Here is a 13,838-nt window from a genome sequence, read left to right on the forward strand (position 1 = left end):
GGAACCCTACAGATGTGACTCCTTGATCGAATGTGACAATAGCCTCTATCCACATTTTTTTTTCCCAAAAGATAGACATAAGAAAGCTTTCATAAAGAAAAGTGAGACTTTAACTAGGGTTAAAAGCGATTCGATTTTGTAGATATTTTAACAGAGGAGCTGACCGGGCCTGCTATTGGATTAGGTGTGGAGTTAGAGAAAGAGAAGAATCATGGAAGCCTCTGACGCTTTTGGTTACAGCGACTGCTGGACGATGGTGCCATTTCCTGAGATGGGGAATGGTGCTGGGGGCGCAAGTCAAGCAGCTGAGATTAAGAGTTCGGTTTTAGGTATAAGCATGGTGGGTGTTCAACATATATTTTTACGAATTGAGAAATTGCGTTCAGTAATTAATTCCCATGCGTTTTTTTTTTTTTTTTCAAGTTCTGTGCCTTTATACTCGCTTTTCTCTTTACCTGGAATTACCTGTCGCCTACCTAACCCTACTCTGGTGACCTGCAACTCAAAAGGGGCATTCCTCGACACTCCAGGCTGAATTCATGTTGACGACCTCTGCAGCATCATGGCGATTTAGAGATATTTATGAAATACTAACCATAAATCAAGCATTATACTAATCACTAGGATTACAAAGATGTATTGTCCCTGCCCGCGAAGAGCTCATGATCTAAGGGGGAGGAGAGCACACCCACCAGCTATTCAGTACAACGTGATAAGTAGTAGTGTGTACAATGCGCTGTGAAACAATAGATGAGGGAATGGCGCACGGTCAGGAAAAGGCACTAATATTGATGGAGGGTGTATTTGTCACACGTAAGGTGCTTTGTGTTCCCTCGTTTAATCATCACTCCAAAAGCCCTGTGAAGCCAGGTGTTTAACTACCCACTCAAAGTTATGCAGTCCGCATGTGACAGAACTAGTTTGCAAATCAACCTCTGACTTCTCAGCCATTTCTTTGCCAAACAAAATGCAGAGAAGGCTCCATAGGAAGGAAGAAATGTCAGCTGAAACCAAAAGGATGAAGGCCATTTCCACAGAGGGCTGGGGGCGGGGTTAGAGTCAGTGTCCTTCAGAGACTACCGGGAAAGAAGGAGCTGGGCAGGTAATACAATGCTCATGAGTCTGGGTTTTATCCTGTGGGCAATGAGTAACGAAGGATTTTGAACAGAGAAATTATAGAATCAGAATTACACTACAGAAACATTACTCCAATGTATAACCTAGTTTAGACTTATGTCACAGCATTTATTAGTGTGTATAGTTATTTTCTAATTTGTGTTTATCTCCCCTTCTAGAGTTTGAACTTTAATTGAACTGAACTCCATTCTAATCCACATATGTGTGTGACATATGCATGTGTGTGTGTGTGTGTGTGTGTGCACACACGTTTCTTGGAAGCCATTTGGGATTCCTTGTACAAAACTCTCTCCTGAACAACCATATTTATATGTTTCTCAGTTTTCTTTGTAAACCAAGACATTATACCCATATCTAAGAAACAAATTCAAACAGAAGTAAAGATAAACTTTTTGGAGAGGTCCTTTTAATGAAGTGCAAAAAGAAGCCAGCGGGTTAGGCATGAGTTTGAAGGCGAGCACAGCAAATTATCTCCACTCAACAGAGATGACTGGGCACTTGCCTCCACCCCTCCCCCAACCTCAGGCACGATGAGGGAGGCGGCAGTCAGTGCCCAGGGACGATGAAGATATGCTGAGGGTTAGCATTGCTCTGCGCCCGCAGCTGCGGAGAGGTTAACACCTTCCTTTATGAAGAAACTGAACCTTTCCATCACTCTTCCTAAGGAGAGACACATAAACAAGATTCATTAGCACTAATGTGTGTAATGGCAGAGAGCTGAAAGGAGGTTAGAGGTTATGAGGCAGAACCTCACTTGGCAAATGAGGTAACTGATTCTCTAAAAAGGAATGTCCTTGCCACAGGCAGATGCTGAGGGAGAGAGAGGCAGAATATCCTTAGGCCAGTGATACCTCCACCCCGCCTGCTGTTTCCACTGATCCCAGAGCCCAAGCTGATCACCCAGTATTTTACAACAACAAAGAAGAAGAGATTCTGACACCAGGGGTCGAAGAGGCCTGCCCCTCAGCCTTCCCTGCTCAGCAGGACCTGTGATGAGGCCGGATCCTGCACTAGTGAGAAGAACTTCCGCCACAGGTCCCCTTCCGTGTCCTTAACTATGAGCTGATTTCTAGGCCAAGGGTGCCATGTGTGCGCATGTTAGAGAACCCTCCCTTTTGTGAAATAAATGTTCCTGCATATGAATAATATTTATTCGTGTAGATATATCCTTCTGGGCTCAGGGCCTAACCAGATATTCTAGCTTGTTAAGATAATCATAAAGATGAAAAACACAAGAGCCAAGATATGTGGCCCAAATCCAGTGGGTATGAAAGAGGGTCAGTGACGAGCAATGTGGACTTGCTACACAATGGTAAATGCTAAGTTGCCTGTTCTGCACCAAAGAAGTGACATCTTCCTAGTTGTATTGCCTTCAAAAACACTTTGCAGGTCAAACAAAATACCTAAACAAAACACGTCCCTGGGATTTAGGTCTGAGCACTGACAGCTTGCATCCCTCTATTTTAGATAAAAGGAAAACATATCTTTATAGGAGCTTTATCTCCTCTATCCCCCTTAAGGCTATGGATATTTAGAGCCACTAGGAAATTGTGGAGGATAAAGGCTCTCTAGCCAGTTTATCTAAGGAACAAGCTGTATTATGACCTCTTAAAAGTCATGCAGGAAATTATTTTTCAATGTGGAGTTCAGGATCCTTTTTTTCAAACAAGATATTATACGGAACTCTACCATTTAAAATAGTCAACGGCTGCACTTGAAGGTGGAGACCACCCTAAATGATCCCCTGAATCCCTTCAGTGACCCCTGACTTGCCCCTCCAGAATTTCTGGGCTTTGGGACAGCAATTTGAAAGCTCATGGTCTTGTTGGACTCCCTCAGTTGGAGGTTCTGTGACCAGTCCAAGCTGGCAGACATAGTTTGACTGTGAGGCAGTCAGTTTTCTATCTCTACTAGCTGTTTCAGGTGGGAATAAGTACAGTCGATGGTGTTAAGCAGGCTCAGGGAAAAGTTTGCGGTGGAAGACACTGGCCCCAACTTCTTTTTTTCCCCTCGAGGTACTCACAAGCTTTCAGTACACAAGTGGCATTCATTCCCATAGGTGATATAGTCAGAACCACAAACAGGCATGTACGTGATGGGGCAAGGGATGGCCACCACTGGGTACTTCTTGTAAATGCTGCAGTCCACCTGTGGGAGACGCAAGAGAATGTTCTGCCTTCCTCCTGACCCCAAGATAGGATACCCCAGACTCTATTGTACAAGAAGCAAAATACCATCCTAGAAGTCCCAGCTCAGACAATCTGCTGCAGCTGTGGCTACTTCTATTAGTAATATTATTATGACTAGGACAACTACTAGTACTACGGGGAACACTTCTATTATTACAAATAGACTCAGTTAATATTTCCTGAGCATTCCTAAGCCAGGCATTAAACTTAAATCTTACATGAATTTGTTTAATCTTTAGAACAACTGAATAGAGTAGGTTCTACTATTATCCCTATTTGCAGGTGGGGGAAATTAAGAACTAAAAGAGAGCATCTGTATAACATGAAAGCTAGAAAGTGATGTGGCTGGGATTTGAATCCAGAGCCTGGGAAATTAACCAAGGGCCTGACCTGCTCACACGCTGTTCCCTCCGTGAGGACTTCACTAGCTCTCAGCTGGAAGTCACCTCTCTCTCCTTTAACTCTGGAATAGTTTATAAGGCTGTGGTTATTAAAATGTGTGTCATATTTCATCAAACAGCAGAGATTTCTCGATCTGAGCCTACCTCCCTAACCATACTGAATTAATCCTACAGATATATTTCATAAGTATTTGTTGATTGACAGTCAATTGGAATTGAAATAAAAATGCAATTTGGTACACTCACCGTTGTTAAAGGCAGACTAGCAGCTTCTGAAAGAGATATACAGATGGAAATGTTAAGAATAAAGCAAACACTGGAAGTCTCAATTAATGTAAATCTGATCCTATAGATTAAGATTCTGCACTTCCTCTGGCAATGGGTCTCAGCATACACTCTAACCTTACGCAAGATTCCAGTTGTTTGCTGAGGAAGCCAAATGTCTGGTGGGTTAGGTAAGCCCTTGCTTCGGGCAAGAAAATTATCCAGATTTCCTCCCTTCGTTGCCATGGGATGTTTTCTGAAGCTCATTGTGTCTTTGATAATGGTTCGCAGTCAGATAGCAATAGGCGTTACTGCAGTCACCACTTCTATCTTTGATATTTTCCCCCTCCTAAGAGATACAAAATAATGTGACAAAATATCTTTAAAGCATATGGATTGATTTAAGCAATGTTTCAACCATATAAAAGTCTAATTGATGATTCCTGGGCTTTGGAGAATTGTGTTTTATTTCAGTCTTTCTAAATTGGTCTTGATAGGCATCCAAATTTTTCTGCATTTTGCACCAAGGAATAGTATCTAATAACAGGAATAGTATCAAATAGTATCTAACAAGTTACAGTGTCCTTTTAAAATGGTAGATTTATAAAGAGAGGAGTCCATTTCTGTGTTCTGTGGACAGAAATAAAAATCCTTGAAAGGGAAGACACTAGACCCAAATCCCCAAAGTCTAGCAGGAACAGAAGATTCTCCCTTGCCAGGCCATCACTGTTTCCACTCTAAATCAGTACACTTTCTGTTCTAAACCAGCACACTTTAAATCCACCTGACCAGACATTTCTCTCCAATGCTCACATCCCAGGAGAGGTTATTTGGAAAAACAGGCTTAATGGTTGTACAGGGCGCTATCTACCCTTAACTCACCTGAGCTGCTGCAGAAGTAGGTCACTGCACAGAGCAGAAGGAGACCCCCGATGGTCTTCATGCTGAAGGCGTCTGTGATGCAGAGGCTCCTCAGGGCTGTCACGACAGCTGCATCGGCCATGCCCTAGGAAAGGGGTCATGTTTATATGGTGATGCTTGGCCTCTCCACCTTTCCTATGAGGTCATCCAGAGTCACTGCTGGTTTTGAGAGGCTCTCAAAGCCCAATGTCACACCCTGGGTGGTGGTGCAGTCCTTGTCACTTAATTGCTACTTCCTATCTGATCAACACATTAATTATTTGAGGTAAGAAGTATTTTTCTGTCTGTCTAAGAGGTGGGGATTGTTATTTAAAATTCTAAACCTCACGTAGTAGAAGTTAAGTTATGAACTAAGGGACAATGTCAAACTTTATTTCACAAAGAGGGTATTAAACCCAGGACAGATCACACTTAGATTTATATTTTCGCTTCTGCAAAAATCCTTTTTTTTTTTTAATTTTAATTTTTGAGGCAATAAACATACAAAGCCAGTTGGGACCGAGTGGAAGGAATAGTGACTCTAGTATTTATGAAGTTCAGAGAAAAGCATTAACATTTTCTACCTTGGATAAGTCACTTATGTGCTGTGAGCCTGTGTCAATCAGGAAGTCCTGGTTATGTCGTAGAAACATACAACTCCAATATTTCCGTGACTTAAAACAACACAAGCTTATTTTTCACCCAAGCTGTGCAGGGATGGCAGTCAGCTGATGGTACGTTGCCTTCAATGAATCCCAAGTGGGCAGAGTTGTCCACTATTTGGAACGTTGTTCACTGCCCAGGTGAAGTGAAGATGTGTTCTGGAGCATTTCCCCTTCCAACAGTCAAATGTTCCAGGCTCAACGTGACACCACTACCACTTTCCCTCAATCGCCACCACACGGCCTGGCCCAACGACGGAGGTTATGGACTATGACCTTGCCTCGTTCCTTAAAGACCAGGTGGAAGAGAACTGCAAATAGTTGGCGATGACACAGAAACCGCGGAGAGCCTTAGATCCCCCCCTGACGAGCGGTGACATTGCTTCCCACGTTAGACTTCACGCCACCGGCGTCGTTCACGAGAACGTGCTCTAAAGTGCGATGAGTGCAGTTGTAATTGTGATTATCACTGCTACTGACAAGCCAAGAGACTCTGCCCCGGGCTGCTGACAGTGGCTTGTAAACTGCGCTGTGCAGGCACGGCTGTCCGAATGACTGCTGTTTGTCTCCTGAGCTTCGGGGCATGTGTATGAAAACCTCGGAGAAAGCAGAGGACTCTGCTTCTCCAGTGTTTTGCTTGGCACGTTTATTTTAGTGCAGTGTGAAGCACAGTCTCTAGGAAAGATAATAAGTTAATAATAAAAGGATAATAAGCTACTAACATTCCATGACTCCCTAAAATTTTGACTCTTACATCTGTTTAGGAAACGATATAATACAGTAGTTAAGAATATGAGCAGGGAGCCCAGTGGATTTTATTTGGAATCCTGTTTCTAATTAATGTTGACTTGGTGACTTTGAGTATATAGGTTAAGCTCTGGATGTTTTAGTTTCGCATCTGTAACACAGAAATACTATGTACCTTACAGAATGGTTTGGAAGGTTAAGTGAGATTATATATATATTTATAATGTCGTGTGTGTGTGTGTGTGTGTGCGTGTGTGCGTGTGTGTGTGTTTGTGAGTGCCAAGATCATAATTAGAGCTTGGAATATGGTAGCTAATGATATGGAACGTGAGCTTCATGGCAACTCATTGAGAAAGGAATTTTTATTGCCCTAATTTTACCAGTGAGTAACTCGAGGCTCACAGAAGGTTTAAGTAATCTCCCCAAGATCATGGTATGAATTAATGGAGAAGACAATGTTGGCTTCAGTCAAGGAAAAGAAGGGAAGTGAATGTTCTAATAGAGAGAACTAATTATGCTTTATTGTTGCTATGAACATTTGAAGAGAATGAATACTGAGTAAAAGCCATTATGTTTCAAGAAGAAGTGTCTTTTTTTTGCAGTTTGAAAATATAATTTTATCAAAGATGAGTGGGAATGGGATTAAAGGATGATCAGAACAAAGTGGAAAGATATGGTTATAATATTTTTCGGATGTTTGATAGCAAAAGGGAGGAGGGGAATGGAAGAAGCTAAAGCTTTAGCAAAATCCGGGATGTCTGAACATGCCTTAAAGCTAAAGGGAAGAAGAAAATAAATAGATTATGTGGTGGAGGATAGCTAACGAGAGGAGTACAGAAAAGTGGAAAACAGGATTAAAAGCCCAGGTGAAACAGCGGTCCCTCTGACGGAGGGGGCAGAGACGAGTAGATGAATGTAAAGACAAAGACATTTCGAAAGGGAGAGGAAGATGAAGGAACCCATTGTAAGATTGGCTCCAGCTGTTAATTACACTGGTCTGGAAGCTGGAGAAGGATGGAGGAGACTTGGCACAGACATTGATGAGAGCACGTCAGATAGTCGACAGGGATATAAAAATTAATGGTCACTAGACAAAATTAGCACCAGATTTTAGCAGGCTCAGTCTGAACCATCCTAAATATTTCTCACAAAATATGTTATGACACTGAGTGAGAAATACAAAGGGATTTTATGGATGGGAGTGTGTACTTCAGAGACTTGAGGGGGAGACGTAAAACTGTGGTACGCTTGGAAGAGTTAGATGTTCGAGAGGTTCAGATGGGTAATGCACAGTGTGAGCAGTTAATGGTTTGGAGGTCCAGGTTCAGGCTACATGTGAATTTAGTAGACGTGGGGAATGTGAGCGTTTATGGAGGCTGCAGCTTGTAGGCCTAGTGTCAGGTTAATTTCTCAAGGGTGGGACTGAAGTAATGACTCTCAGGGTGTACCCAAAGGTAAAGCAGATGAAGAAAGGGTGGAGAGAAAGGTCTTCGAATTTAAAAAGGCGAGGAAAAGTGAGGTCGAATGAGCAGGTGTGGTTCTCTTTGGGTTTTGGCAGCTGTTTACACGGGGAAGGGAATTTTCATGGCACACCCTGAGCCACAAAGGATGAAGCATCCTTTGCGAGTGAAAGAAGGAGTCGGTGAAGATTTTAAAAAGCAGTCCACTCTGCACTGAGCGCAGTTTGTAATTCCTCCCTGTATTCTCACGAGGGGCCAAAACGTGAGGCCTTAACAGGGAGGACCGCAGCGACAAAGGTTTTATTCTAGGGAAGGCAGCACAGAATTCAAAACATAAACAACAACAACAACAAAAAACACATAAGCATGAAAGAGAAGTTTGAGAGTGCTGAATTCCTAATTTCTTCCCCAGTGGATCTGGGTACCACAGCAGGGAGAAAGGTGGCCATCAAAAAGCAGAGAAGGGTGAGAGCATTAAACTGGAGCGGGGCCTGAATGGGGAGCTCCTGGGTCGTGAGCTGGAGGGAACAGGGGAACCAGCGCCACAGCTGGCAGTAATCCAGGGAAAGGACAATGGCTACAGGAAGTGAAAGTTATCACTCTCCCTGTGTGCTAGAACTGTCCTACACCTGCTAAGGGCATGATCTCATTTAAGACTTATACAGTAATCTTAGGAGAGAGGCGCGGTTATTTGCCCTTTTATTTAGCTAAGGTAACAGGGACGTGGACCGAGTGGCCAGTTTCAAGTTAAGAGCCAAGGATTTTAATTACTTTGGCGTATTGCCTTTAAATCTAAATCTAAGGTAGACTTGAAGACACATTGAACATTGGAATAACAGAAGTAAAACTGGCAGGTTCAGAGCAATCAGGAAGGACAGATGCTATTTTAAATGACCAGGGAGAGGGAGCCCGGGGCTGGGGCGGAGTGAACGGCATTTTCACGTGTGAGCATCATCTGGAAAGGAGGGGCCCAGCGGGAAGAAGGGATGCTCGAGAGGCAGGAGACAAGGGTTCTTGCCCCGTCCACCCACCCTCATCAATCCAAGGCGCAGTTCCGTGACAGTCCCTTCTCTACTTTGTACTTCTGGTTCCCAAACATCTAGTGAGATTAGCTTAGGCTAGTGCTTCCAGTTTTCCAGTTAAAAATCCCTCCTTGGAACGTTAATATGTACAAATGATAAACAAGGCTGAGGATCGGGGGTGAGTGGAAAGAAATTGGAACGTTCCTCCTTAATTCTGTTTCCCCTCCTAATTGCTACTCCAGCCCACGCCTAACTCCTTGGCATCCAGCACACACTCCATCCAACACCCTGAGGCCGTCTTATGACGGTTTTAAAATCAGTGGCCTAGCTTTGGCTGGACTAGCTCTAGCCTTTTGTCGGCCCTGTTCTCCCTTCCCTATGTGATGCCTTCACACTCTAGCTCTTTTTTTTTTACCTTCTTTTTCCTTTTCTGATGTAGCCCCTCCTATGATCATGCCTCTGTGTGCACTGGGGCACAATGACCAAGAGATCTGGATTTTTGCATTTGGATCTTGTGTCTGGAAGGACCTTGTTCCCTGCCTCTCATGGGAACAGGGAGTTAGCATGTGCAAGGATCCTATGTTTTGGTTCTGTAGAATTTTCTTTCAATCACTGAGGCTACAGAGTTCCAGTCATAGAAGAAGATAATGTGTATAAACAATAACAACTCTTGTTTCCTTTTGGTTTATGTTGCTCCTAGGTGGCTTCACACTATATAGATCTAGATTACACACACACACACACACACACACACACACACACACACACACACCCCTGCCATCTCCTATAAGTAAAATCATGTCTACTGTGTTCAGTGCTGAAGGAACACCTGTAACCCCAGAGTTAGCCAATATTAGAGAATATATTAGTCTTCCAGGGCTACTGTAATACCAAAGAATGGTGATTTAAACAACAGAAATTAATTTTCTCACAGTTCTGGAGGCTGAAAGTTCAAGATCAAGGTGTCGGCAGGATGGTTTCTCTTGAGGCTTCTCTCTTTGGCTTGTAGATGGCCACCTCACTGTGTCCTCACATAGTCCTTGTGTGATGATCCCCGGTGTCTCTTCCTCTTCTGATAGGGATGAAAGTCCTATTAGCTTAGGGCCACATTTTTATGACCTCATTTAACCTCAATTACCTCTGTAAAAGCGCTGTCTCCAAGTACAGTCATGCTTGGGGTTAGGGTTTCTACAAATGAATTTTGGGGAGACAAAATTCAATCTATGACATTCTGCCCTCTGCACCTCCCCCCAATTCCTTCTCACACATAGAGAATCACAAATCAATGTCCTTCTTACACATAAACCATCGATCATCAAGACACTGTTATCCCATGAAATGTTTAATATTTCTTGACAAAAGAATTCCTTGGTCAATCAGATTTGAGAAACTGTGGATCTCTATTTCTTTTGGAGGGATTCACAATGTACTTTATTTTATTAAAGGCTCTATTAATTTTTTTTGCAATACAGAAAACTTCACTTGGTTTAACTCGATTTTACCCCAACTTAATTTGTCACGATTTACTTATTATTTAACAGAATATTTAGTAACAACTAAAATGACGCTAGTGTTTTCTTGGACATTAAGAAAGAAGGATATACTCCAATTTCTCATAAAGTTACAGTGTCTAATATACAGACTCGTTACCGAGAAAGATCACTGAATTTTTTGGTCTGCTTAGACTGCTCAGAAGTTTTTACCATATTAAAGAGAACTCATTTCTCTCTGCAGTTTCCATACATTCTAGTTCTCTACAATGGAGCCTGATAGAACAAATCTGCTCTCTCTTTCCAGGTGCATCCCTTCAGACATGCAAAGGCAGCTCTAGAGTGCCTGGAAAAGTCCTTTCTCTCCAGACGATATTGATCAGCTTCTCTGATATTTCTGTAGAGTCTGTAATCCTGTAAGTCCTCCCTACCCTGATACATTAACATAACATTACTTCATAACAGTGAAACACAAGTCAAAGTCAACTTCATTTCCCTTCTCTGTTTCATGCAGTATTATCCTCACTAGAGGATCAGAGATGAATAAGACAGGCAAGGACTCTACTTCTTGGAACTTACTTCCTTGTAGATTAAAAAAAAAAATTATCATAGACTATAATGATTTCATATGCCAATGAATATTTAAAAGAAAATATATCATGATTATTGGGGGAGAGAATAATATGGAAATGAGGGCCAAATTTGATTGCGTGATCAGAGAAGGGTTCTCAGAGGAGGTGCTATTTGAACAGATGTTTGAATGATGAGAAGGAGCCAGTCTAGATTGTCTCTCCAATTCTAGTATTCTCTAAAATGTCTTTTCATTAAAACATTCAACTTGTAAATCAGACTGGCTCTAGCCTGTGTCTTCTGTGATTGATTAGGCTAAATGTTTTGTACTGAATTTTATGTGAGATCGGATTAAAAAATTCTTGCACTTATTTTTTTTAATTGCCTTTTGTCCATGTTTGTCTCTTCTTATTATTTCCTATCACAAGCTTTTCTTATGGTGATTTCAGGTAGAGTCTGTGTTTAGGAGTTTATGGCCTCAAATATGCATTTAGTGCCTAACTATTAAACTTTGATTATGTGTCTCACTTATCATACGACCTTGTTTTATTCACTGTCATCACAGCATTCATTACTCGCCTGTTATTGCCTGTTCCTCTATGTGTATTTTATTCATCTCTGATCACTAAAATTCAGTCTCCACAAGACTTGTCTGTCTTGTTTGCTTGCTTATATCAACACCAAACACTGTGCATTGCACAGAGTAGGAACTACTGAAAAAATAATTACTGAATGAACAGAGCCCTACGATTCCATATTATGTCAAAAAGTAGAGTGACACAGAATTCAGACAGCATTTGGGAGAAAAAAAGTCTGTTTTACACAGTGAATTAAAAAAGAAAGAAAACTTATCTCGCTGGAATTTAAAATAATTCAACCATTTCGATTGAATTGAACTTCAATAAGAAGAGGAAACCGTGAAATGTTTAACATTCTCCTCCACATTTTTTCCAAATAACTCGAAATCATCTTTAAGTTGAAATCGCTGTTGTCTGAGTGAGCAAGGGCCCCTTTGCAGCGTTCTCTTCAGTGGCAAAGGCTACAAGGTAAATGTACCCCGACTGCTGACAGAGAACCTGTATCTACTTCTCAGCAGCCACCACCATTGCAACAATGCAAGGAATCCACCGGTCCCGGTAGTGTCCAAACATAATCTACGAAAAGAAGATTCATTCAGCTAATCGACAGGCTCTTTCACCAAGGTAATGCGTCAAGGTAATGCACACATCGTAAATTATGTAGCGTGTCCAGACCAGAAAGAAAGAAATAATAAAAAAAAAAAAACAAGCCTTGAGAAATGACTGAAGTATCACGGTTTCGTTTGTGTTTGTTTTTCCTGGAGAAAAGAGATTTGAGTGTGTATTGCGTAGAAGACAGAAGATTCGTCTTCTACTGTTAATTGGGAAAGAGAGCAAACTGTGTTGTTAGGAAAGGCTCTGATGGTTGAAAGCATCATGAGTGTAGGTTTGGATTCCAGGTAAGCAGCACTCCCTTCCAATCGGACCTCCACGGCAATGTGTGTGCTCCACCATGCGGTGACTTTCCCATCAGTGGGAAACCCTGGTATATGCTAGCCCATTATAAATATTGTGGAAGTCAGACTGTTCAGATGGTCTGAGCCCTCAATCCAACTCAGTGAACCAATGACTACCTGAATTAGGTTTTCAGTCAGTGCATTTTGGGTTTAACTGACTTCGTTTTACTCATGTTTGTAGAGTGACAAAGACAAAGTGGTATACACAGTGGTGCTAATAATATAATGTGAATTATATAATTATATAATAAAATGCTATATAAGAGTTAATAACTTTTATTATCAGAGTTAAAATTCTCAGAAAGACAAAATTAGACCAGAGAGGTTACCTTCGTGATGTCATTTCCTCAGTGACTTCATCACCTTCTCTTTCCATTCTGCCAGCTGTTGAGGATATGCAACAATGGGGGAACTCAGTCTAGAAATGACTGTCAAATGAAGATGTGCTTTCCCCAATCGCCTGGAGAATGAATACAGAACACAGATGCCCAGGCTCATTAAAATACGGTATGCCTAGGCCTATCTATGTACAAAAACTTGTGCAAAACCAAGGAAAAAGAAAGTTGTAAGGTGGGTCCTTGTTGTCAGCAAAGGTGGACTGTGTGTTATTAGCTGGAAAGGTGATTGAGAGAGTAGAGCTGGGCACCTTCCTCTGGACACTTCTAGTTAAATAAGCAACTAGTGAGACTAAGCTAGAAGAGTGAGGCTGACATCTAGTGGCAATAACAGGTAATGACACAGAGCACACAACCAAAGGCCACTTTTTTCACCTTTCATCTCCTCAGCTTCGAATGTAATAACGACGTCATCTCCTTGTAGTAGTCAAGATACTTCTGTCAGAAGTGATAGTTTGTAAACCAGATTAATCAAAAAATAGAAAACTGAATTTGTTAATCGATGTAATAGTAACCGTGGAATGGAGTGAGAATTAGATATGCTGGAACGAGGGGGTTAAATGTTATGTGCTTACTCTTGCTCTCTCCAAAACATACCTGTCCCCCAAAACTTTCTCCTTTTATTAGCAGGTGGATCTTTTTGTCACCTGATGAAGGTGGGCCTCATTCATGAATACAAGGTAGAAAGCCTCATGTTCATGAGTATTTTCTCTTTTGCTCATGTCTTTAAGTGAAATTAGTGGGGCAGAGTCTGACCTTGCAGAGAAGCCTGAAATTTGAAGTAAATTTAATTCAGGGGCACGTCAAGTAAGCCTACTTAACAACAGACCTTGGACATAAGCAAAATGAAAGCCGACTTTAAACAATCAGCACACAGAGATGAATATCTACCACCTCTTTTATTATGTTTATTTGCAAAAAAATGCGATATTTGATCCTCCATTCGTTTAATTCCTTTGTTTCCAGTTTGGTCCAAATTTGGGCGCAGCGTAGAAGTGTGTTATTACACACCTTCAAATTCCAGAAGAAATGATTTTCGGCATTTAGTGAAAAGCTAGTACTGTTAT

At 41.7% G+C, this 13,838-nt stretch overlaps 1 protein-coding gene across 1 annotated transcript; it reads right to left on the bottom strand.

The window, feature by feature from the left end:
* Positions 1 to 1,657: 1,657 nt before the first annotated feature.
* SPINK7 (serine peptidase inhibitor Kazal type 7) lies at positions 1,658 to 4,934 on the bottom strand. The gene is made up of 4 exons (XM_036224013.1): positions 4,874 to 4,934; positions 3,974 to 3,999; positions 3,161 to 3,285; positions 1,658 to 1,797 (listed from the first exon to the last, which is right to left on the bottom strand). The coding sequence occupies exons 1-4, from the start codon at positions 4,932 to 4,934 to the stop codon at positions 1,752 to 1,754; spliced, it is 258 nt and encodes an 85-aa protein (XP_036079906.1). The 3' UTR covers positions 1,658 to 1,751.
* Positions 4,935 to 13,838: the final 8,904 nt, after the last annotated feature.

The sequence above is a fragment of the Rousettus aegyptiacus genome, unplaced genomic scaffold, assembly GCF_014176215.1.
Source record: "Rousettus aegyptiacus isolate mRouAeg1 unplaced genomic scaffold, mRouAeg1.p scaffold_m13_p_7, whole genome shotgun sequence".
In the NCBI taxonomy this organism is placed as follows: domain Eukaryota; kingdom Metazoa; phylum Chordata; class Mammalia; order Chiroptera; family Pteropodidae; genus Rousettus; species Rousettus aegyptiacus.